The sequence below is a fragment of the Bidens hawaiensis genome, unplaced genomic scaffold (assembly GCF_021521415.1).
Source record: "Bidens hawaiensis isolate Kalapana, Puna unplaced genomic scaffold, B.hawaiensis_p1.1 tig00034058_1, whole genome shotgun sequence".
Lineage (NCBI taxonomy): Eukaryota > Viridiplantae > Streptophyta > Magnoliopsida > Asterales > Asteraceae > Bidens > Bidens hawaiensis.
Window position 1 is genome coordinate 22,207 of NW_027505308.1, and position 23,363 is coordinate 45,569.

General features: G+C 32.8%; 1 protein-coding gene across 1 annotated transcript; it reads right to left on the minus strand.

The window, feature by feature from the left end:
* Window positions 1-14,034: 14,034 nt before the first annotated feature.
* LOC143612252 (axial regulator YABBY 5-like) lies at window positions 14,035-22,859 on the minus strand. Its single transcript, XM_077086282.1, has 7 exons — window positions 22,817-22,859; window positions 21,987-22,069; window positions 21,321-21,407; window positions 18,825-18,931; window positions 18,668-18,743; window positions 18,487-18,549; window positions 14,035-14,097 (listed from the first exon to the last, which is right to left on the minus strand). Exons 1-7 carry the CDS (start codon window positions 22,857-22,859, stop codon window positions 14,035-14,037), a joined length of 522 nt encoding a protein of 173 aa, XP_076942397.1.
* Window positions 22,860-23,363: the final 504 nt, after the last annotated feature.

Below are 23,363 nucleotides of genomic sequence, written 5' to 3' on the forward strand. Positions count from 1 at the left end.
AGAGAGAGAGAAAGTGAGAAAGAGTTGAAATGTAGAGAGAGAGTAAGTTGGTGAAAAATGAAAGGGGTGGAGAAAATGGTGAAAGTTGATGGGTTTATAATGAAATGGAAGGTGTTATCTGATTGGTAGAGAATGAAGGTGCATAATGGTTTTGGGTAGTGGTTTTGGTAAAAAAGTGGGTGGTAGGTCCACCATTTATTATTATTATTATTATTGTTGTTGTTGTTTATATTGTTATAATAATAATAATAATAATAATAATAATAATAATAATTATAATTATTATTATTATTATTATTACTATTATTATTTTGAAGGTGCTAGTGAAATACCGGGTATTATCGCGTGTCGTTTTTAGAAAAAAATCATCCCGGTTTTAGGTGTTTTCACACATGATAATTATAGAATAATATTAATAGGTAATACTATATGCTCTTATAAAAATAATATTTGTAGCGGGTAGTGGTCGTATTGTTTTAGCATTAAAAGTCAGTACAACACTTAGTGCTCGCAAATTCCAAACGAAATGAAATGTAAGTTGATGCTTAATAATTTTTTTTCCGCAATGATAAATATATATTCCTTAATGAATATATAAAATTTATGAGTTCTATCGTATGAATTTATTTACCGGGTTCCGAGTATTTTTCGGGTGTCAAATTCTCCCCCTGTTAAGGGAATTTCGTCCCTGAAATTTAACTAACAGAATCTCGAATTGGATATATGTTGACTAGGGCAAGTTATCAGTCTGATTTCTAGTCCCATTTCAAATAAATCACAAGTGTTTATATATAGGGTGTACCGCAGCTAACCCACCACACTCTTGATACATCAAAAACGTACTAGTCACCAACCAAAACTACCCTAACACAGGGTGATGTAGTTCAGAGTTTTGGAATTGTGTTTTAAGAGGGATTTACACAACGATATTCCATTTCACACCAGTGTACCTATAAATTCGCAATTATGTTCCGGACCACAATTGTTAATTTATCTTAACATTGGGTGCCATGTCCTTCCATTATGCATTTAAGATAGTTATGATGATGTAACCATATGCTATGGATGTTAAGGGTGGTTATTGGAACATGCAAGTTTTATGATTAGAGCATCATGATTAAATAGATGTCCTAAGTATGCACGTTTTCTAAAATATAGCGTGACATTTACTTATGATAATCCACAAGATGAAGTCGTATACCTACTTGATTATGGCATTCAATTAATAGTGCAAGTTTATAAACAACATGATATAAAAGGATTCAAACAAGGAACACGATTATCATAGTTTCCTCTTATCAAGGGAGTTTAATCCTACGATTTTTCTTAGCAGTGGTTGGCCGTTTTGGGAAAAGATGAGGGTACTTGAGCCTCATTGGATCTTCACATTCCCATGTGAATTCGGGACCACGCTTTGAGTTCCAACGGACTTTGATAATACGAATATGACTGCGCTTGAATTTCTTGACTCCAAAATCCATGATTTCCAAGGGTTTTTCAACACAGTGCAAGGATTTATTGGTACGAACTTCATCGAGAGGAAAGTGGAGGTCTTCTTTAGATAGGCACTTTTTGAGATTGGACACATGAAAAGTGTCATGAATGGACTAAGCTCGGCTGGCAGCTTGAGTTTATAGGCGACGATACCAACCCTTTGCAAGACTTCGAATGGTCCAACATACCTAGGGGCAAGTCTTCCTTTTTTTTTTCTGAAACAGGCAACTCCTTTCCAAGGGGAAACTTTGAGTAAGACTTTGTCACCGACTTAAAATTCTAATGGTTTTCTGCGGTGATCTGCGTAAATCTTTTGATGATCACGAGCGGCTTTGAGTATTTTTCGGGTGTTACACTAACCTAATAATGAATCATATGATGCTTTATATAGTTAGCATGTACAAAGACCCAAAGGCCAAGCCCATAAACATAAACGATATTACTAGGCCCAAGTCGAAATCTCTAGAGATTTCGGCATTCACATAACCAAACCCATATTCAATATTAGCCACGTGAACCATTTTAACTCATCATGCTTCTTTCGCCTTGATCATGCTTTTGTTCATTTAATACACATCAGTCTCACCAATTTATGACCCAATAATTTCCTCATTATACTGATGCTATAAAAACCTTTAGAATTTTTACTTGAACATGATCAGAATCTATATCAAGTAGTCTACCATCACCCCCTTTTTGATTGCATCATCCAATCTTGAATCTAAGATACTTCATATGCTTCCGTTGCAGGGAACCAGTCTTGAAAGAAAAGAATAACTAACTTTGATAGAAAGATCAATAAAAAATATTTTTTAAAAAACATTAAACAAAATACATAAACATATTTTGTATTTTTTATTTTTCTTATTTCTAGTGATTTTCTTGAAAAGAGATTATACCAGCTTAACAAACTAGATCACACATTAAGTTTAATACACACTCAACTTACAACTTTTGCAAAGAATTTGGGATAAAATCGTTCCAAGACTGATCAAAGAACATTTTTCAGCACAAACATACTTTGCAAGATCTGGTCCATTTTCGGTATTGTTGTCCACTTAAATTCATGCCCATAATACTTACTTAGAGAGATAAGACCGGAGACGATTTTAAACTTTCACCACATCGAACAATTTACAGACTGCTTCAAGACTCTGTCTGCGCTACCCACAACCTAGTGCCGAGAAAAAACTGTCTTTCTCTCCAATCTTCTTTGGGAACTCGTTTAGATCTTAGTACTGCTTATCATCCGCAATCTGATGGTCAATCTGAGCGTACGATTCAAACCCTAGAATATATGCTTCGCTCATGTGTCCTCGATTTTGGGGGCAATTGGGATATTCATCTACCGCTCATTGAGTTTTCGTATAATAATAGCTTTCACTCTAGCATTGGTATGGCACCTTTCAAATCTCTTTATGGCCGCAAATGTCGTTCTCCTATTTGTTGGAATGAAGTTGGAGAATCTCAAGTTACTGGTCCGGAGTTAGTTCAAGAAACGACTGATCGTATTGCTCAAATCCGCCAAAATTTACTCGCTGCTCGTAGTCGTCAAAAGGGTTATGCGGATAAGCGTAAGAACCTCTTGAGTTTAACGTTGGTGATCGTGTATTACTTAAAGTATCTCCATGGAAAGGTGTGGTGAGATTTGGAAAGAAAGGAAAGTTATCTCTGCATTTCATTGGTCCTTTTGAAATCATTGATCATATTGGTCCTGTTGCTTATAGACTTGAACTTCCATCTGAACTCTCAAATGTTCATCCGGTATTCCATGTTTCGAATTTGAAGAAGTGTCTTACCGAGGGTAATTTTCAAATACCTCTAGATGAAGTTTGTATTGATGAGACTATGCTTTTTGTTGGAAGACCCGTTGAGATCATGGACCATAAGGATAAAGTTACTAAGAGTAGTCGTATACCGTTAGTCAAAGTTCGTTGGGAATCGAAGCAAGGAGCTGAGTCTACTTGGGAACGTGAAAATCAAATGAAGGAGAAGTATCCCATCTGTTCGCTACAACTATTCTCTAATTTCGGGACGAAATTCCTAAAAGTAAGGGATGCTATAACATTTCTGGTTTTATCGTATTCGTTTTGTTTATCGGGTTACGAACCTTATTAGGATCTTTCTTATTAATAAAGTTATTCATTTATAAGTGAAATAATTATTTTTATCTTAGTTTATAATTCCTTAAGTTTCATTTGTGCCAAATAGCCCTTAGAAACTCTTAAAATCGCTTAAAATGGCTTAAAATGCGTTTTTAGAACTACAGAGACTAAACTGTCAAAAGTTGAAAGTCTGATGAAGCTGCACCTTCACGCGGTGCGAAGATATCAGCCCTGCATCTTAGCGCAGCGCGAAGATGCAACCAAATCAGCCAAATTAGTTCGTGATCTTCGTTTAATGCTAAATCTTTCCTAAATCACGAAATTTGAGCCACAAGTTATTGTATTTAGTGTGTAATGTTGTCTAGGTTCATAATCAGTAATTTGGTTAACATATTGATGAAAATATGACCCGATTTCATTCTTAATTATGTGATTCGGTTACCAAAATCGACCCATTTCTTGTCCAACAAGTTGGTTTAACATCTATATAAACTCTTCATAACTCCAAAACCTAATGGTTACTGCACCTAGGTGTTTCCAGCTGTCACCTATCATAACTCGATGATTTCTTTCTCGTTATTGCTCGTTTAAGTGAAGATTCGTTAGCTGCAGTTTGACTTTACCGGTTCTATCATCTTTGACCTTGATTTCCCGTTAATCTAAGCATATTCAGGGTAAGTTGTTAACTAATCAAATGTTCATCAATACTCACTTGTCGATAACCCTCATTCAATTTATGAGATTGAGGGGTATTGACGGGTCAATTCGAGTCACACCCGTTTAAGGGGCAAAATAGTCAATAACATTGACTTAATGTTTTCTCATACTTCTGTTCGGATTCAACGTTCGGTCCAGAAGACTTTTCTTCTTGTAATAAAATTTTAAGGCTTCTGACCAAAACCCGACTTCCGACTCGCTGTTTGGATTCTGTCAGACTCGACTCGTTTAAACGTTAAAATTAACATAACTCAAGTTCTACTCATCCGTTTGGATTAATTCCAGCGGCATTAGGTTCGTTTTTACTTATACTTTCATATCGCTAAGTTTCAGGTCCTGTTTATTATTCTCGTTTGGCGCGTTAATCGGAAGACTCTTTATTTTATTCTTATTATCTCATTAACTCGCTTATTATTAAGCTGAGTTTTGTCATTCCCCCGTTGTACTTTTTCACTTATTTTTAAATATTTTGGGGACGTATGCGTACTATAGTATTTCGTATTATATATATCTTAACATTAACAAACGTTGTATTGCGTGTGAATTGTTGAACATATTTGCTTTTCTTGACACTTTTCTTGACTCAACAGAATTAAAATTAACACTTGATTACATAAGACAATTGTGATCATGTAAAGAAAGGCTTGGGTATAACATGTTATTTACGTTTTTGCCTTCATAGATATGACTTTAGTTGGAGTTGGCAACCGCTATATAACGTGTAACCACTTGCATAGGCAGATATTTAAGTTAATGTTTTCTTTAGAGTTTGTTTGAGGGCAAGAAAAATTAAGTGTGGGGATGTGATGTTTGGTCTATTTGTATATGGTTCGGTTTCTTAATTAGTTGTTTTAATCGTTTATCTTAGGAACTTTGGTACTTCATACGTGTTTATTGTATTTTAGGTCACAGATGCTTAAAGAGATTAATTTGGACCTGTACGAGCACGGGATGAAGACCCGGGATGTCCAGCACGTGAAACGAGAAGGAAAATGGTTCAACTGGTGAAGCCACCCATCAAGATACGCGATGCCAATTAATTATTTAAAAATGTTGACTGTAGCGTGATGGACCAGAAAGGAGACCCATCGCGTAACGCGTTGGGTCCCTTAGACGGGAAAAGTTAGGGTTTTTGTTATATTACGTTTTGATGACCCTAATCGTCATGAAGCAGTTCTAGACGATTTTCAGAGCAGCAAGAGGAGAAAAGCATCATTCCCATTCATCACTAAGTCATATACATGCTCCATATCATCAAAATCGAAGACCGAAAGATGACGAATCGCAGCTAGTTCCTTCGAGCCATAGCTGGGATGTATAGTTTGTAATCTTTCAGTATTTTCTCATGTACTAGAACAACTAATTGTAATTATCTTTTTGTCAATCTATGAGTATTGATGTTTAGTATGTCCGTGCATTCAATTAGTTTAGGTTTTTGTCGATCAGAACGATAAGTTTGTCGGTTGCTATAATAAATGCTCATAGGGTTGTGTTGGTTAGTTATTTACAAGAAAGCATACAATTGCTCTTAGATGAGTCACAATGGTAGGGACTGTTTGATAACCAGTGCTGTGTGTTAGCGATTGTGGATGCCTACGGTTTAGCTCGTTAATAAATCTTTAGTTGACTTAAGATAATTAATCTGTTAGGTTGCATGAAATTACTGTTAATTGCTTACTTGGATTCCCGGATGTGATTTGTTTTGTTTATTGCTTGAATCTTCGCTTAGTTACTTGTTTGATATTAAAACCAAATCATTTGCTAGTGTGATCAGCACTCATAATTGTTTACTTCATAATGTTAGGAATTAGTTTCACGTTACTCTGACCAGTGACCACATACTCCTCGTGGTTCGACACCCTACTTATCCTGACTGGTTTAAGGTGATTAGGATACTGATTTGTATTGTTTTTTACTAGATAGCGACAATCTAGCATCAGTGTACATTCAATGAAGAATGGCAAGGTATTTATAGGTTGATCTAGGGTCTCAACACAGCCCGTGTTGATGTCAATATGGCCGTGTTGATCCTTTTGTCTGTTTCATTCCCCAACACCCAACGTATAATAGAAATATTGCCCAACCATCCTTAAGCATTATACATGGATACCGTTTTAAGGTAGGAATTATTCTAAAGTTACCGTTTATGGTTGATGATAAGAATTCTTAGAGACTTAGAATTAAGGTTAATGATTTTTAGGGAGAAAATAATACCTTAGGGGCTTCTCTTTACCTTATTTTTGATCACACGTCACTATGTAGTTTCCTTTTTGTATGCTATGCTTATTATTATTATTATTATTATTATTATTATTATTATTATTATTATTATTATTATTATTCTAATATCTTCTATATACTATTATCATTATAATTACTAAGTGTTGTTATTAATTATATTACTGTTGACTTTGATTGTCTTTTATATCCTCACATACATATAATTTTTAGAGCTAAAGTCTCTTTGGAAACCACCTCTCTACACTATTGGATAGACGTACAGTGTGCCTACACCCCACCCTCCCCAGACCCTACTTATAGCTCTGCTATTGGTGGGATTTTCTACTGGGTATGATTGATTGATTGATTTATTTTCATACATAATTATGACCCTAGTCAATGATATAGACTAAACCTTGAAAAGTTTTAAATATATATTTAGCTTCTCATTACTAATTGGTTTACAAAATAACTGTTTCTTCATGACTAAGAAACATAAAGTTTTGCATACAAAAGAGTATAATAAAATGATGTTTTTTCTTGAAGAAGAAACATGAAACTTTTCAAGAAAATATTTATAAAATAGACGTTAACGTTGTTATGGACTAATAAGAGTCACTACAACACAATATAAAACACTTCTAATACATAATATGACCAAATAGGGATCATTAATGGCCAACTAGGCTCGATAATAGTCACTATAAAGATTGTGGGCATCAGAGACTGAATTATATGGAACTAATATATCAGTTTTGAATAAATAATATGTTGAATTAATTTATCATCTACTAATAATGTTTGGGACTGATTTTTGTCTTACTTATGTTTAAATTCTAAATATTTTCAATCCGATCATCTAGAAAAATAGTATTTCTAATTTATATATCCAAATATTTGTAATTAAAGTTTATAACTAATTTGTATTTGTACGAGTCGTTTTTAAATTTTCCCAAAAACATAATTAAAACTCCATCTTCTTTTATTCCCGCTTAAGCCCACTTTTTTTGTTTCCCTCTCTTGACTCTCCAAGTCCAAGTTAGCTTCCCTCCTCCAAACCCTAGTTAATCGGCCCGCTTCTTCCCACGATAATCGATCACCTAAAATTTGATCATCTGGTGGAAATAGTCTTTTTCTACCATCTAACTCGATCATCTCAAACTCGTCCGAGAGGCCCATCCAATCTAGTTTTCCGACTTCTTTTTGATTTTTAATTTGTTTGGATAAAGCTTTTCTATATAATTGAATTTGTGATCATAGAAATCAGAGACTAGGTTTATTAATTTTTTTTATTTGCAGGAGGTTTGCAATTACCATGGTTTTGTTTTAGGTACTGCTACATGCTCTTAAGTTGTCAAATTTGTTATTTTGCTGTCCCATGTTCAAGGTATAATACTCACACCTTTTATAGTTCTTTTTTATAGCCACTAGTTTGTTTTTTACAATATACAATTATGCACACCACCTATTTGATTAAATGTCTGTCTGAGTTATTCGAATTTACTTAGCATCCGGTTTCTCTTAAATGGATTCATATATATCAAACATGAGAATACTGACTTTTCTTGATTTCAGAAATAGTTAAAACACTCAACTTGATAGCATGTTAGTGGCTTTTATTTTATATTTTTGTTTAATTTTTGTGTAAAGATGAAAGTCATTAAACTTTAAATGTGGGTTGTGGTGTGCCCAGTTTTGGGGCACACTAAATAGACTTACATAAAATGTATTCTAGTTAAACATAGACTAAAATATAGATAATTAAATATATGGACATAGGAAGTTTAAAAAAAAATAAATTTTGTTGTCATATATTGCTTTTTGATCCAGTTTTATATGGTTGGTCTTTGGTATAAAACGTAAAACAAATGATTTTACGCAAAATTTTTGGCCCGATTAGCAAAACCTAAAAAATCAATCGAATCAAGCCCAAAAACTATAATCGAATGGCTTTGGTATAAAACCACATTTTTTTAACAAGAACAAGCGAACTGGACCACGTTTTTAGCAGAGGCATACGAGTCGAACTACTTTTTAACATAAATAAACGAAACAAAACAGTTTTTGAGCAAGAAAAAACGAACCATACATTTTTTTTAACAAAAATCCAGCAGCAGCGAACAAAATACAGCAGCGATAGTCCATGCTCGATAAGTGAAGCTCGGGCTCGGGCTCGTTTATTGAACGAGCTTACTAACATAAGCCATAAATTATAGGCAATAAATAATAATGGTGTATATCCAACAAGAGGAGAGTTATATATAAAAACTCATACCCGTAAAGATGGAACTATTGTTGATGATAAAGCTGCTGACGTTGTGGTAGTGTATAATTTAATGTTATTATACATCATGGTGTGTTTTATTTAATTTATAATTACCTATTTGGTTACGTGTTTAGTCTTCATTAAAAGATATCTCAAATGATTCTACAATCACACTAGGTGATCCTAATGATTTTACGAAGGATGACTACTCAAGAGTTAAAGGACCGGAGAAAAGAGGATACGTTCGATTAGTTGACAGGATGCCCGCAACAAAAAGTAATGGGGCTTCTTAGACAGACTCACTAACTATAGATCAGCTAAAGAGTGTAGTCAGTGCTATGGCTGTCATCATCCAAGTACATATTCCCAATGCAAACTTGTCTTCGATTCTGAGCAATATGAACATACAAGTAATTACATTCGTGAACCATTATGCGTTCTTTTATATAATATTACGTGTTTATGTACTAGCATTTGTTTCATTTATACCTTTTAGGTCCCTGCTATTGGTTCGTTGGCCCATAATAACTCCTTATCAATAACGAAATATCTTCAAGAATTCATAACGATAATGGTAATTACTCTTAACTTGTTATTTTTTTAAACTATTTTGCGATATTAAATGGATATGATTATGAATGGATATGATTATGTTGTTGTAATCTTAATATGAAATTTATCATCCAAAACTTTTTATTTACAGGACAAGAAAGACGTTTGGACAATTGATCTTTAAATTTTGGTTGACATAAGAGTTAAGGTAATATGTTTTTTTTTGTCTATATAATGGTGTTCGGGCAATTATAAATAGCCACACATTATTTGTTGTTTTTTTTTGTTCTATTTGTTAGGTGTTCAGACCATTTTCTTATACATGTTTATACATTGATGATGGCAAGGCTCAAATCATGAGAAGATTTGAACAATTGATAAAACATTTGGAAATATTCTATCAAAGTGAAATTTTCAGCCAAAAGAACATTTAGATTTAGATTTATTGCGTAAACATTTGAAATTTGGAATATGTTACTTATTACATGATTTTTCTTAACATTTGAAATGTGGTTTTTTTTTTGAACTTATTATTGAAGTTATAATATTATGATTTCTATATTAGCGAACATTATTTTATAATTTATATTGTAAATGTTATGATTTGTATAGCAAAATTATGTGCCACTAAACAAAATACATATATTTAAATAGAAACTGTTTTACTAACACAAAACTTGCGTCACAAAAGTTATTTTTAGATTGTGGTAAAATATTATGTGTCACGAAACAAAATAAAAATATTTAAATAGAAACGGTTTTACTAAAACAAAACTTGTGTCACAAAAGTTATATTTAGATTGTGACAAATATAAAATGCCACTAAAAGTAGTACGAATATGTAACTAGGATTACCTTTTAAAGTCACAAAAATTGTGCCACAAAAGTCTTTTTTCTATATTGTGGCAAAAAAAATAGTGTCACTAAAAGTCCAAAAACTTTGTGTGACACATCAAAAAAGTGACAGTAAAAGGTTTTAGTGACACTTTTATTGTGTGCCACACATTCTTAAAGGTGCTTTTAGTGTCACTTTTTTTATTTTTAGTATCATTTTTTGTATGTCACTGTATGACATTTTTTTTGTAGTGTTCCTTTAAGAAGAAAAAACGTGGCACATAAATGGTAAGTAAAACAAAAAGACTACAGGTCTAACTGCTATGCAAAGACAAATGTTTTATCAAGGTTTAAATCTATAAATCTAGACTAAAGGTCTAAAGTTGGATCATTCGATCAAGCTGTTTATACAAAAGTTATTCTCGTACTATAGGTCCGAGGTAACTCATCAAAGCATATATCAGTTCAACTTATCATCATAAAAAAGAAGAATATGCTCAAACTTTATAAACTCTTTAAATGAATCATTTACATAAAGTTAAAAGTTTGCACGGAAGCATGAATTCCCAAAAACTTTATAAACAAACGTAGTCGCTGGCGCTGAGGCTATCGAATACCTTTGTCTGGATCCTTACATATGTGGGGAGTCGGTAGCACACCGCACCATGCTTGGTCATTCCTCTGCCACATTGGGTCGGGTACAAGTAACACCCATAAGGGGAATGGTCTTATGTATATGGGTAGTTGCTAAGTACTCGGATGTTGTTTGCTCAGTGGTTTCTAGTTGAGCAATAGTTTATAAAGATATTACACAAATGATTTCGCGTCAACATATTCACCAGTAATTGTTGCTGACGTATTATATAAAACATCTTACATGTAATCAGGAATAGTTGATAGAAGATGGTGGTTTAGTCATTAGATGATCTGATGGCTCAGATATGTTGAATGTGTTATGCAAGACAAATGTTTTATCAAATTTTAAAACTAAAAATCTAGACTAAAGTTCTGAAGCTAGATCATTCAATCTAGCTATTTATACAAAGTTATTATCGTACTATGGGTCCGAGGTATCTCATCAAAGCATATATCAGTTCAACTGATTATCATAACAAAGGTGAATATACTCAAACTTTATAAACTCTTTAAATGAGTCAATTACATAAAGTCAAAAGTTTAAATGGGAGCATGAATTCCCTAAAACATTATAAACAAAGGTAGTCCTTGTCCTCAGGCTCTCGTATACCTTTGTATGGATCCTTAGATATGTTGCCAGTCATTAGGCACACCGCACCACGCTTAGTTATTTCTCTGCCACGTTGGGTCGGGTCGAAGTAATACCCGTGAGGGGAATGGCTTTGTGTATGGTAGTTTGGTCATTAGACGATATGATAACTGATATATTTTGAACTAGGTTAAATCCCGTGTTACACACGGATGGAAAATATATAAAACTTCACACACACACACACACACACACATATATATATATATGTGTGTGTGTGTGTGCGCGCGCGCGCGTGTGTTACATACATTTAATGAATTGTAAACGTCGGATATTATTATTATTATTATTATAAGGTATCACATTGTTAATTTAATTAAAAAAACCCAACATACAAAAGACAAATAGAAAAAAAAATAACAATTTAAAATATAATTATTAGTTATGCCACACATTTATAACTTATACAATGAAACAAAAAGACATATTAACTAAAACTTCATCATCTAATGAAGTCATATGTTGTAAACTATGAAGCGTAAGCATGTAGATGCTGTAACATAAGTTGTGTGTTATAAAACTATTTTTATTGAAATTATAAAACATTTAAGTACACAACATATAAAATGCTAAAAATATGAATACAACAATGAGATATAATTATAATTTTATTAAACCGCGCATTTAATAAAGCAACAATATAATCCAAACCTCGTGACTTAAACCACTATTTCAATCCATACATCCGGTCCAAAGGCTCATAAATAATATCTCAAAATCAAAAAAATAATAATAATAAAAGTCTCAAAATTTAAAAAAATAACAATAAAATTAATTAATTGTCTTTATCACTCAATAAATGATTATTATAACATTTATTTTGAAACTTTCTTCAACTTAGGAGTTAATGTCTAAAATTAATGTTCAAATTAATATGTAGAAATTATATAAATGAAAAATTGATGAGTTGGAAGACTATGTGGACATGCTAGTTAAATGACATGTGAAAACCTTGTTTTGCTTTAATAATAAAAAAAGTCTCAAAATTTAAAAAAATAACAATGAGAACAATTAATTGTCTTTATCACTCAATAAATGATGATTATAACATTTATTTTGAAACTTTCTTCAACTTAGGAGTTAATGTTTAAAATTAATATTCAAATTAACATGTAGAAATTATATAAATGGAAAATTGATAAGTTGAAAGCCTATGTGAACGTGCTAGTTGAATGACATGTGAAAATCTTGTTTTGCTTTAATAATATAGTAAGATGTGTAAAATAGATGTAAATTAATGTTTTCCCGTTAATCTTTTATAAGACAATATCGGGTGTTTAATCCCCGACATTCTCAACTAATAATATTTTATTCAAACAAAGATATCTATTGTGCAACATATACTCTGATATATTTATAAAACCAGTACCAACTATTATCACACTTCTAGACCCCAAAAAAGGTGTGACAGCTAACCCCATCTATTTCAAACATATAGGCTTATCCTACGCACAAACCTAGAAATATGATCATTGTGTATTCAAATTGCATTGATATTTGTACATCTATATGGTAAGGCTTATCAAAAGATAGAGTCTTAGCCTTTACATATTTCAGCGCAACTTTAATGTCCGCTGTAGTTTTTTTATTTGTGTGTAGGATAAGTCTACCTGTTTAAATAATTGGAGCTTAGCCTTTACAATTTTTTCCCTGAATTAAAAGAAAAATAAATGAATAAACAAAATTAATATAAAAATTAGAAAGAACAAATAAAAATATATTCAACTATATCACTAAAAATATGTCTGAAAAATCTAAAAAACCATCAGCTAAGCCTACATGATTACTATGGCCTCAATAGCTCAACCTGTATCATCGGCTAAGCCTAAATAATAAATGTTTTAAGACGCCAGCTAAGCCGGTATTTTGGGCGAACTGGCAGACTGAGCTAGTCGGCAACTTTACAAGTATCACGTCTATTGTGTTGTCACCTGTGGAATTTCATAGGTTTCAGAGACCAGGGAGCCAGCTAAGCCATTATCTTTCATAGCCGGCATCTACGAAATACTCGTCTCTGGTTGGTTGAGAGGGTGATGTGTATATGACTTTTTGGCTAAAAAAGCGTGTTTATTCTCGTAAGGTTAAGATCCATTATTATATTTGTTAGTGTATCTATCGGGTAGTATTCGGTACCTCAACATGGCAGTCGTCAAAATATATTTCATTTATTTGAAAATCAACATTTATTAATAGCTAAAATGATCGATCGATTACAACCATTATTGCTTCCATGCAAAGTGCAGAAAAAGATCACATGACCAGTCAAGAGTGAATGGCCTGATCCCTAGAAACAAACATCCAGTATCAAACAACTGTTACAGACTTACAGTTCGTATTATCCAATCAAACACCCAAGTGAAAATAATAATAAAAATTACAGTAGTACCAACGGTACCTTCATCCATGAGGGTCTGAAATCTATATATATATCCACACGAAAGTGCACATCACATAATTGAGTATGTCTTTTTTCTGCAAGTCAATGAAGAAGGCACATGCAGACATGCAGTATCCTCCAACAATAACCAACAAAATTACCCTGAGTGATATATAATTAGTCATTATTTGTTGAAAGACTCTGCCAATAGCTTCAATTGCTTATTAGGTCCTTCCACACAACTCTGCTGCAATCAATGAAAAATGATGTGTATATATCAATTTTCTCCTGGAAAATAGAGTAAATTAAAGCATGATTTTATGATGAAAATTTGGCATTAAAGTAACTAATGGTGATTTATAAAACAAATCTGGCAATTTAGAATTAAAAGGCAATTTAACAAACAAAAATATAATTAGCTCCTTTAAAAATATATTATATATTTTCATTTTACGTTATGTAATACTATATAATCTTGATAAACTGTAATATTTCTTTTCATATCCTCGTAGGTTTGCAAGTTTTTGTATTGGGAAAATGACTAAAATGGTATATTTGACAACACAAATTCCTTTACTAACCCCTCAAATTAAAGAATATTCAAAATAGCCCTTTCCTAAACGTAAGGATCCACCATAATAGAACTGTCATCCTCTGATCTATATGGCATCCTTCCGTTTCTGAACCAACCACATTTTATGTAACATCCGTATTACGAGATTACAATAAAAGAGAATTTATTGTTGCGTGTGTGTCGTTCGTTTAATTGTGTGTGTTATATTTGGCTAAGGATTGGGTTTGGTAAAGGAAGTGGGTGGTGGGGTCCATAGCCCTCTATATAAGGCCATCCCCCATCCTTTCACCATTTTCTTCCCACAACTCACACACACACACTCCCTAGAACACACACATACTCTCTCTCAAGACCCGAATCCTAATCCGGGCTAAAGTAAGGAAGATCTTAGTGTTCAAGTGTCTTCAAACAACAAGAACACGTCCAGATCCTCGAGTTGTCCAGATCCGAACCGAACCCGAAGCCAAAGGTGAGTTTTGGCCAACAAGGTTAAGTTTTGTGGTTGATTTCGACATGCAAATCGATATCTTAGTAGATCGGGTTGTAAGATGTAAGAAAAACATAAACTTGGTGAGTTATAACGTCACAGGTATGATATAGGACAAAAAGGTGATGTTCGGACCTCACAAACACGGGTATACAAAGTTGGTACGACCCAAAACCCATAAAAAGGGTAAAATCGAGTCCTAAGGATGAGTCACGGAGCAATTTGGCTTAAAATGGTAAAAGTAATTAAAAGAAGGTTATTTTCGCATAAGTCGACTTCGCATCGCACAACCATGAGAAGAGAAATAAGTATTTCGCATCGCACGACCATGCGAAGCGAAATAAGTATTTCGCATCGCATGACCATGCGAAGCGAAAAAGTCATGCAAAGTGAAAAAGGCTTCATGCGAAGTGAAAAAGTAATGCGAAGCGAAAAACGCTTCTTGCGAAGCGAAATTCCATGAAATTAATTTTTTGGCAGCTCAACCCTAGCCAGGGGCTTTGCCCTTTGGACCCTGCTAGGGGTTGCCGCCCCTAGACCCCGCTACCAGGGACGCTGCCCCCGGACCCCCGTTAGTTGCGGGTTTAATTAACTTAGATGTAAGAAGTAGTAGTAATGGATAATTGACGCGCGTAATATATTGTACAGTTAGCTGTGCACAGCTAAGGAATGGCATTACCATTAACGGTGAGAGAAATCGTCTCCATGTGAGTTCTAGCCCCATTTTTCTTTGAGATGGTTTCGGGGCTGTGTGCATACTTGTAAGAATAGTAACATATATACTTATGTGCTTAACGTGAATGATTAATGCAAGAATGGAAGAAAGATATATATTTATGTGATTAATGCAAATGATTAATGTAAGAATGAAACAAAGAATGAAAGAAAGAGGTTAGAACTTATATATGTTAGTTATTTAACTTAATTTGATTGTAAGAATCTAGAAGGAATGTGAAGTAAGAGTCAGGGTGGCAGGCCCTCCTAATACCTGGGCAAGAATAGTAAGAGTCAGGGTGGCAGGCCCTTCTAATACCTGGGCAAGAATAGTAAGAGTCAGGGTGGCAGGCCCTTCTAATACCTGGGCAAGAAAAGAGTGGCCGACTCTATGATATCGGTGCAAGAAGTCGGTTGGCAGACCCTTATAATATATGTGCAAGAAGTCAGTTTGCAGACCTGTATAATATATGTGCAAGAATGTATGTATAATTGTGTGTTTGTAAGAACGTGTAAGAATAATGTAAAGGTACTACAAATAATATTTGTATGTAAACGAAAGAATGTGTAAGAATAATCCTGTAAACTATTAAAATAGAACTCACTCAGCGTAGCTGACTTTTAGTATGCACGCAAGCAAATAGGTTGAGGCAGCTGGCGTGAGGAGGGACACATGGCAGGGACTGGAGAGACTGACATCTTGGAATAGAAGTGTTATGAATTGTGATGTTATGTTAAGACAATTCAACTTTTGTTTAAGACAAGAATTGCTGTTTTTGTAGTATGATGGTGAATGTTTAATTATTCCGCGAAAGTTTTAATTAACTCTGATTTTAGAACTGTGTTTATGAGTAAATCCAACGTCAAAGTAGGGCTACTGGGAACGAGGCCTTACATTTTGACACGTATACACTTAAATGGTCGGGACTGACCATTTATTTCTGGTGCTGACCGGTTATTAAACAGTTGGTTCGACGGTTTACGGTCGGCCAACGGATCTATTCTGTCGGGCCTTCATACATATTTTGTCAGGCATTCATATATACTCCGTCGACTAACACATATCTATTCTGACGGCCTTCATATCTACTCCGTCGACCAACATATCTATTCTGGTGGCCTTCACATCTATTCTGTCAGGCAGTCGTATCTATTACGGCGGCCTTCACATCTATTCCATCGGACCATCGTATCTATACCATCAGGTCTTCATATCTATTTATTCGGGACATTCATATCTTTAAATTTGAATTTATTAAATAATTAATAATAAAAAACAAAGAATCCAAATAATCAAAACATTATATTATGTTTAGTGAAAATTTTAAAGGCTAAGAGTAATAACCCAATAAATTTGGTGGATCATAAAATTAAAAAAGGTACATATTTGGGTGGTTTGTGACAATACACAAAACCTCAACACGGGTTGTTAAACGATGGCTTGTGGCCCGACGTAATAGATGTGAAGGCCGCTAGCATAGATGTTGGCCGACGGAGTACGTATGAAGGTCGTTGGAATAGATATGAATGTCCGATAGAATATGTATGAAGGCCCGACAAAATAGATCCGTAGGACAAACGCTTATTAAACCCTCGGACCAACTGTTTAATAAACGGTCGGCGCCAAAACTAAAAGGTCAGTTTTTTTAAAAAAACGTTTAGTCTCGACCGTTTAAGAGTATATGCGTCAAGATGTGGTTGGTTTCAAAACGAAAAGGTTCCATATAAATATGTCAGATGTCAGTTCTATCATAATGAATCATTCCGTTCAGAAAAAGGCCATTTTGAGTTTTATTTAGTTTTAAGGGATTATTTAAGGAATTTATTGTATCTTTTTTACTTATTTAACCTAATTTAATCGGTTACGTACTTACTTATTTATTTATTATTATAAGTGATAAATGATATATTATTGTTATATTTAATTTTAAATTATTATTTTATATTTTATTATGTGTTACTTATAACACCGTTATTCTTATTTAGTGACTTATTATTATGACTAGATACTGTTATTATTATTTACTTATACTTTTATTGCAGTTATTTATATTTTTTCTATTGCTTAGAGCATTCCTATTTCATCTTCTATTCTTAAATCAAAAATTACACTAAAACTCACTACATTTTCTTTCTCTATTTCAATTAAATAATACTTTTTATACATTTTATCATTATCTTTTCTCTTTCATTCACTCACAACCACTTTCAAAATATATTAAAAAATTATAGGGGATGAACATTAGCTTTTGAAATATACAGAAAAATCACTACTTTTTCTAAAATATAAGAACTCTTCACTCACAACACTTTGAATCATTTTCTAAATTATAAAAACACCCCTTATATTAAATGATGGGTTAGATGAAAATGCTCTTAGATGTGTAGTGTTAAACTTTGTATTTTTTTTATAATGTTTTATATATAGGGGCTAGGGGTCTCTCTAGAAAAACTATCTTATTCTTTGATATGAAGACACTTTTTGCATGTATTCCTTCAAACCCTATTACTAGCTTTGTTATTAATAAGATATTTACTTAGTGTGGTTGTTATTGTTGTACTATATAGATTTTAAAAATTATATGTATAAGATTACAAACGAATAGTCATTAAAATAACTAAACAGGTTATGGGAAATACATAAAAAAAAAAAATAAACGATGATGCGAAGATGTAAGGAGAATTGTGAGATAGACTTTAGTGCTTGAGAAAAAGTTGTTTTTTTTTTTTTTTTTTTTTTTTAAGAATTTTGAGTTTGAGATAAAGTTATGCAGATACTTTTAAGGTTCTCAACCGATGAAAAGCTTATGATAATTTTCTTTCAAATAATATTCGAAAACTACGTAACACAATGCACTCACCTCATCGAGTTCATCTTGATGAGTGTTACCCTCCAGCATTTGAATGTGAGGAAAACGTGCCCACTGTGGTTATGACAATTAAACTATGTTATACAGAAATTAGAAACAATAAAAAATCCTAAAGTATCTATGATTTGAAGGAATATAAACATGCTTAACAAAATCTGAAATTTGTACTTACATTTTTAGCAGCAGCACTAAAAGCTTCCCGGTGACTAATATCTGGATTAATAGCCTTAACCCTTTGAATCTCCTGTCTACGTATTCAGAAGTACTTAGGAGCAAAATAAAAGATAAGCATATTTAAGGAAATTACGGGGTCTAGTCTCGTTAATTACTTGATGAATTGGTTATATGCTGATGGAACGCGTTTCCTTTTCTTCGGTGCTGAGAAAAGAGAAGTTTTGGCATGAAATAACATGATTAAAATTTGTGTAGATATAAACTAAAATTCAGGGTAAAAGGGATGTTCACTAAGAAATCACAAAAAAAATAAATAAATAACTAAATAAAAAAAATGGGGCAACCATGGATTGCTCATGTAAAAACCTCATTAAAAACTCAGTTTACAACATGGATCACGTTAATAAAATTCAGTTTTATATAATTTTTAACTTATTTTTGCATGCTAACATAGTAGAAGGTATTCTGAAGGAAAAGAAAACACATTTTTGAAAAAAAAAAAAAGATTTTCCACTTTGTTTTAACTAATTTTTTTAATTATTTTTTTTAGTTTTTAAATTTTTTTTATTGAAACGACTTCTAAATGTGTTTAAATACAAAAGCTTTAATAATTATATAAAAATGAAATTTTATATGTAAAACAACTTCTTTTTATGGATCTCTGATTCCTCACTTTTTCGTGGTTCTCTAATATAAACTCACCTAAATATGATATAACACTAAATTATCTGGTTAAAACAACAAAGTTACATTAATTAGAGAGAAAAAAAGCTTATACTCGGCTATATAGTTTTCACATATAGATTAAGTTTGTGATATTCATTGTACAGTTTTTTATTTATTGTTGCGAGCGTATATTAATACAATATATGATTTGTATTTAAATCTATTACAGTTTGTGTGTAGTATTATATATAAAATAATTTATATTTTTATTTACAAACTAATTTGTTAAATTAAATTTAATATAGATCTAAGTTTTCCATAAAGTTTAGATGAATACGGGGTTGAACCAAATTGGTGTAATTACTATATTCTTTAGATACGTTACAGCTACATCAAAATATGGTTTGAGTGTGTGGTGCAAATGTCGCAAACCTAATTAAGTAACAAAGATTGAATTCATTAATTGTAGCCAAGAACTTACTACTATTGACGGATTTTTGATCTTTGATGATTGAAGGAGAAGGTGGCTTCATGGGGACGTATCTTGCAGGATGAACCCAAATCAACCCTAGAATTTGTGGAAGTGTTCTTGAGAACCTGCTGAATTTACAAATGACTTTATAAACTATATAATAAATAGTTGTGGTTTGTGTTTGAAAAATTGATTTATAAAAATCGGTCAGCAATTAAGTTATCTAATCTTCAAGTATCGTCTTTGGATTTACATATGTATTTATATTAATTAGTTGTAACAAAGTACTGATGAGCTCAACTTTGTTCAGTTGGGAGGATCAGTGTAATTGTATGGTTACAGTTTACATATTTAAACAAACCATTATTTTATTTGTAACAAAAAGTTAATTATATTCACTTTGTATGTAAGGCGGTGGGCCACCCTAAACCATCTTTCACCATCTCTTTTCTCAACGTAGTAATCATGTCAGATTTTTCACTATTTCCATTTCATTTCATCCCAATCTATCTTTGAAGTGCGCAAATGATTATTTTTCACTGCAATTCTTCTTTCGCCCATTTTAGATAATTTATATTATTAAGAAATAAAAACTAACTTAATACTATTCATTAAAAGTTAAAAATTCATTAATAAAATGAAATTTACATTATATATTTAAGTTAAAATTTTCACGTAATTTTATTTAAATAAACAAGATATTATTAAACCTACTTAAATCATTTTAAGCTCACAAACTCTAAAATTTTATCATCATTCATTTGTGATTTTATCCATCACGAAATATAACTCTTTATAGTTAATAAATCGAGCCGTGTTCTTTATATCTTCTTCTTCACAAAATAATTCGTTAGGTAACTTAGGTTTTATCACTCTCCCCAATTTAAACCTTAACACCATGTGTCAATCTTGAACGTCCACAACATGTCTCCAACCCTCATTGATTATTCGTTCTCCTGGCCGGGTTGGTGTTCCCAGCTGGGCCGAAGCCTTCCCGAGCCCACCCCTGTCCACTCCGACCACCCTTATATACAAAACTTTATTTTATGTTGAATATTCACGTGAAACAAAAAGTATAATTTTGAAAACTTAATGAATTTGGGAAACTATGAAAATATGTATAAAGTAACCAGTATACTTTATATATCAGTTTGTATAAAATTAAAGTGCTCCGAAAAATTTGCAATATTGGAACTGAGTATCCAAAAGCTCATAACTTTATATGATTAAAGCAAAGCTTCTAAAGTGATGTATGTAAAGAAGAACACCTGGCCGGTTGGTGTTAAGAAGAAGAAGAAGAAGAAGAAGAAGAAGAAGAAGAAGAAGAAGAAGAAGAAGAAGAAGAAAGCTTATCGATCACTTTATTTATATAATAAAAATTAAAGCTTTTAAAATGATGGATGTAAAGAAAAATTAACACCTGATCATGGAGACAAGAAGAAGAAGAAGAAGAAGAAGAAGAAGAAGAAGAAGAAGAATGTTGAGAGGTGGAATTAGGGTGAAAATGGTGAACCATCCCCATATTCACAGGCCACAAATTAGTGCAGTGTTCACATCTCACCTTCACTATATCAAATAATTTGCTGCATGGTACCCTCACCTGATCAACATTAAAACACAAAATAATCATGCAAATTCAGGAGATGATGTGTATGTAAATCTTGATCGGAATCGACAATGGGTAATTTAGACTAGAAGATAAAATTAAGATCATGAACATGAACATGAACATGAACATGAATGATCCCTACATCAATATGCTACAAGTTTGACCAATTAGTTCATGTGTGGGTAGGTAGAAAGTCCTTAGATCGATCATACCTATTTCCTAAACTGGGAATTCCCTGAAATGGAAATGTTTGCGTCCTTCATCATGTGACAGTGGTTAAGATCCACGAAACCCTAGACTAGATTTGCTTACCTTTTATTCTATATATTATATATTGTGTGAATTTGTATCACAAAATTAATTAGTCTCGATAACAAAATAGAAACGTCATTGTTTTGTGTATGTGAGAGAACTAAAACGGTTCAAGAACACTACATAAAATAGAATTTATGGTTTCATACATTAATTATTCTAGATAGCAAACTCACATATTAAGTTGTTGCTTTTATAATTTAGAACACACACATAACTAGTGTAGGAGAGGGAGAGAGAGAGAGAGAGAGATTATACCACAAGAACAATATTGCAAAAGTTGCAAGGGATGTAACAAAGTTTCTCAGCTACTGCTATGTTTTTGAGTGCTTGCCATCTTTCTGTCTATGAGTTTTTGCTTGTGTTCAAATTAAGGTGGAGCACGGGTACTTATGTTAAATAAAGTGACTTCATCTTTAGTCTTTTCATCTTGTAGTTAATAAGTCATTCCGGTTAAAGCAGTACTATAGTGGTTGCTTTGTATAAACGAGAAGGATGGGCTACCAATGAGATGTAATACAGGAATTGCATATTAAGACCCTTCGAGGAATAACCCTTCTAGATGATATTTAGGTTTAGTCACTTGCTTAGGTCTTTAGTAGAAGTCATGATGTATCTTTTGATTAGCTATGTCGCATTTGTGATCTCGGGTATTCGTTTAATTTCGCTCTCACAACTCCTTTTGTAGGTGTTTTATTCCCTTCATGTTTTGTCGACGTTATACGGTATATACTAATTACCTTAAAAATTCAAAACATTATAAGAGCTACTTATAAACTAGTATTACTTGGATTAAGGAATGCATACCCTTGTATAATAATTAGTTTAAAGAAACCTGAAATGAAAGATACTTAGAACTAGTTAGGGTATGTAAAAGAAAGAAGTGGGTGGGTGTGGGGGGGGGGGGGGGGGTTCCCAACCAAACTATTAACAGTAATGGGTTGCAATTGTGTTAATAGAACAAACAAAAGGCAGTGGATGTCCACTACAAGAGGAGCTCAAGGAAATCCCAAAACTGAAAGAGAGGAACATCAATGAAGCTTAAATTCATCAATTAAAAGTGTTCTAATTAAGTGGTCCTTGAGCACCTGTAAGAAAGGGTGTAAGGATCATAAGATCAACCACACCCATATAGGAGGGTTGAGAGTATATGTATACTGAATGAGAATTACATGAAGAATATGAAAAGACCTTGCATAAATACATGAAGAATAAGAAACGAAAGGGCATACGTATATAAATACATGAAAAATACACTAAGATAACTCATCAATAACTAATAGCCCCCTCAATCGAACGGTGGCGGATCAAAACATAGGAGCGTGGAAAAGACTTTTGGTGAGGATGTTTGCTACTTGAGGATTCGTTGGAACAAGTTTAATAATTAATTTTCCCGACGCCACTAGCTCTCTGATAAAATGATTATCAAGATTGGTGATTTATTAGATACCGGATTTTGAGTCATGAATAATTCCCTTATTTTGTCATGTCATGCTATCCGGTGATAAAGCATATAACTCATGTAGAAGATGAGTTACCCAAACTATTTCTAATAAAGGGGCTTCTTTGTTATTTACTAGTAAAGTGTTTTAGACATAAGTAATGGTTTTTATGTTAGACCAAAGTACCACTTCT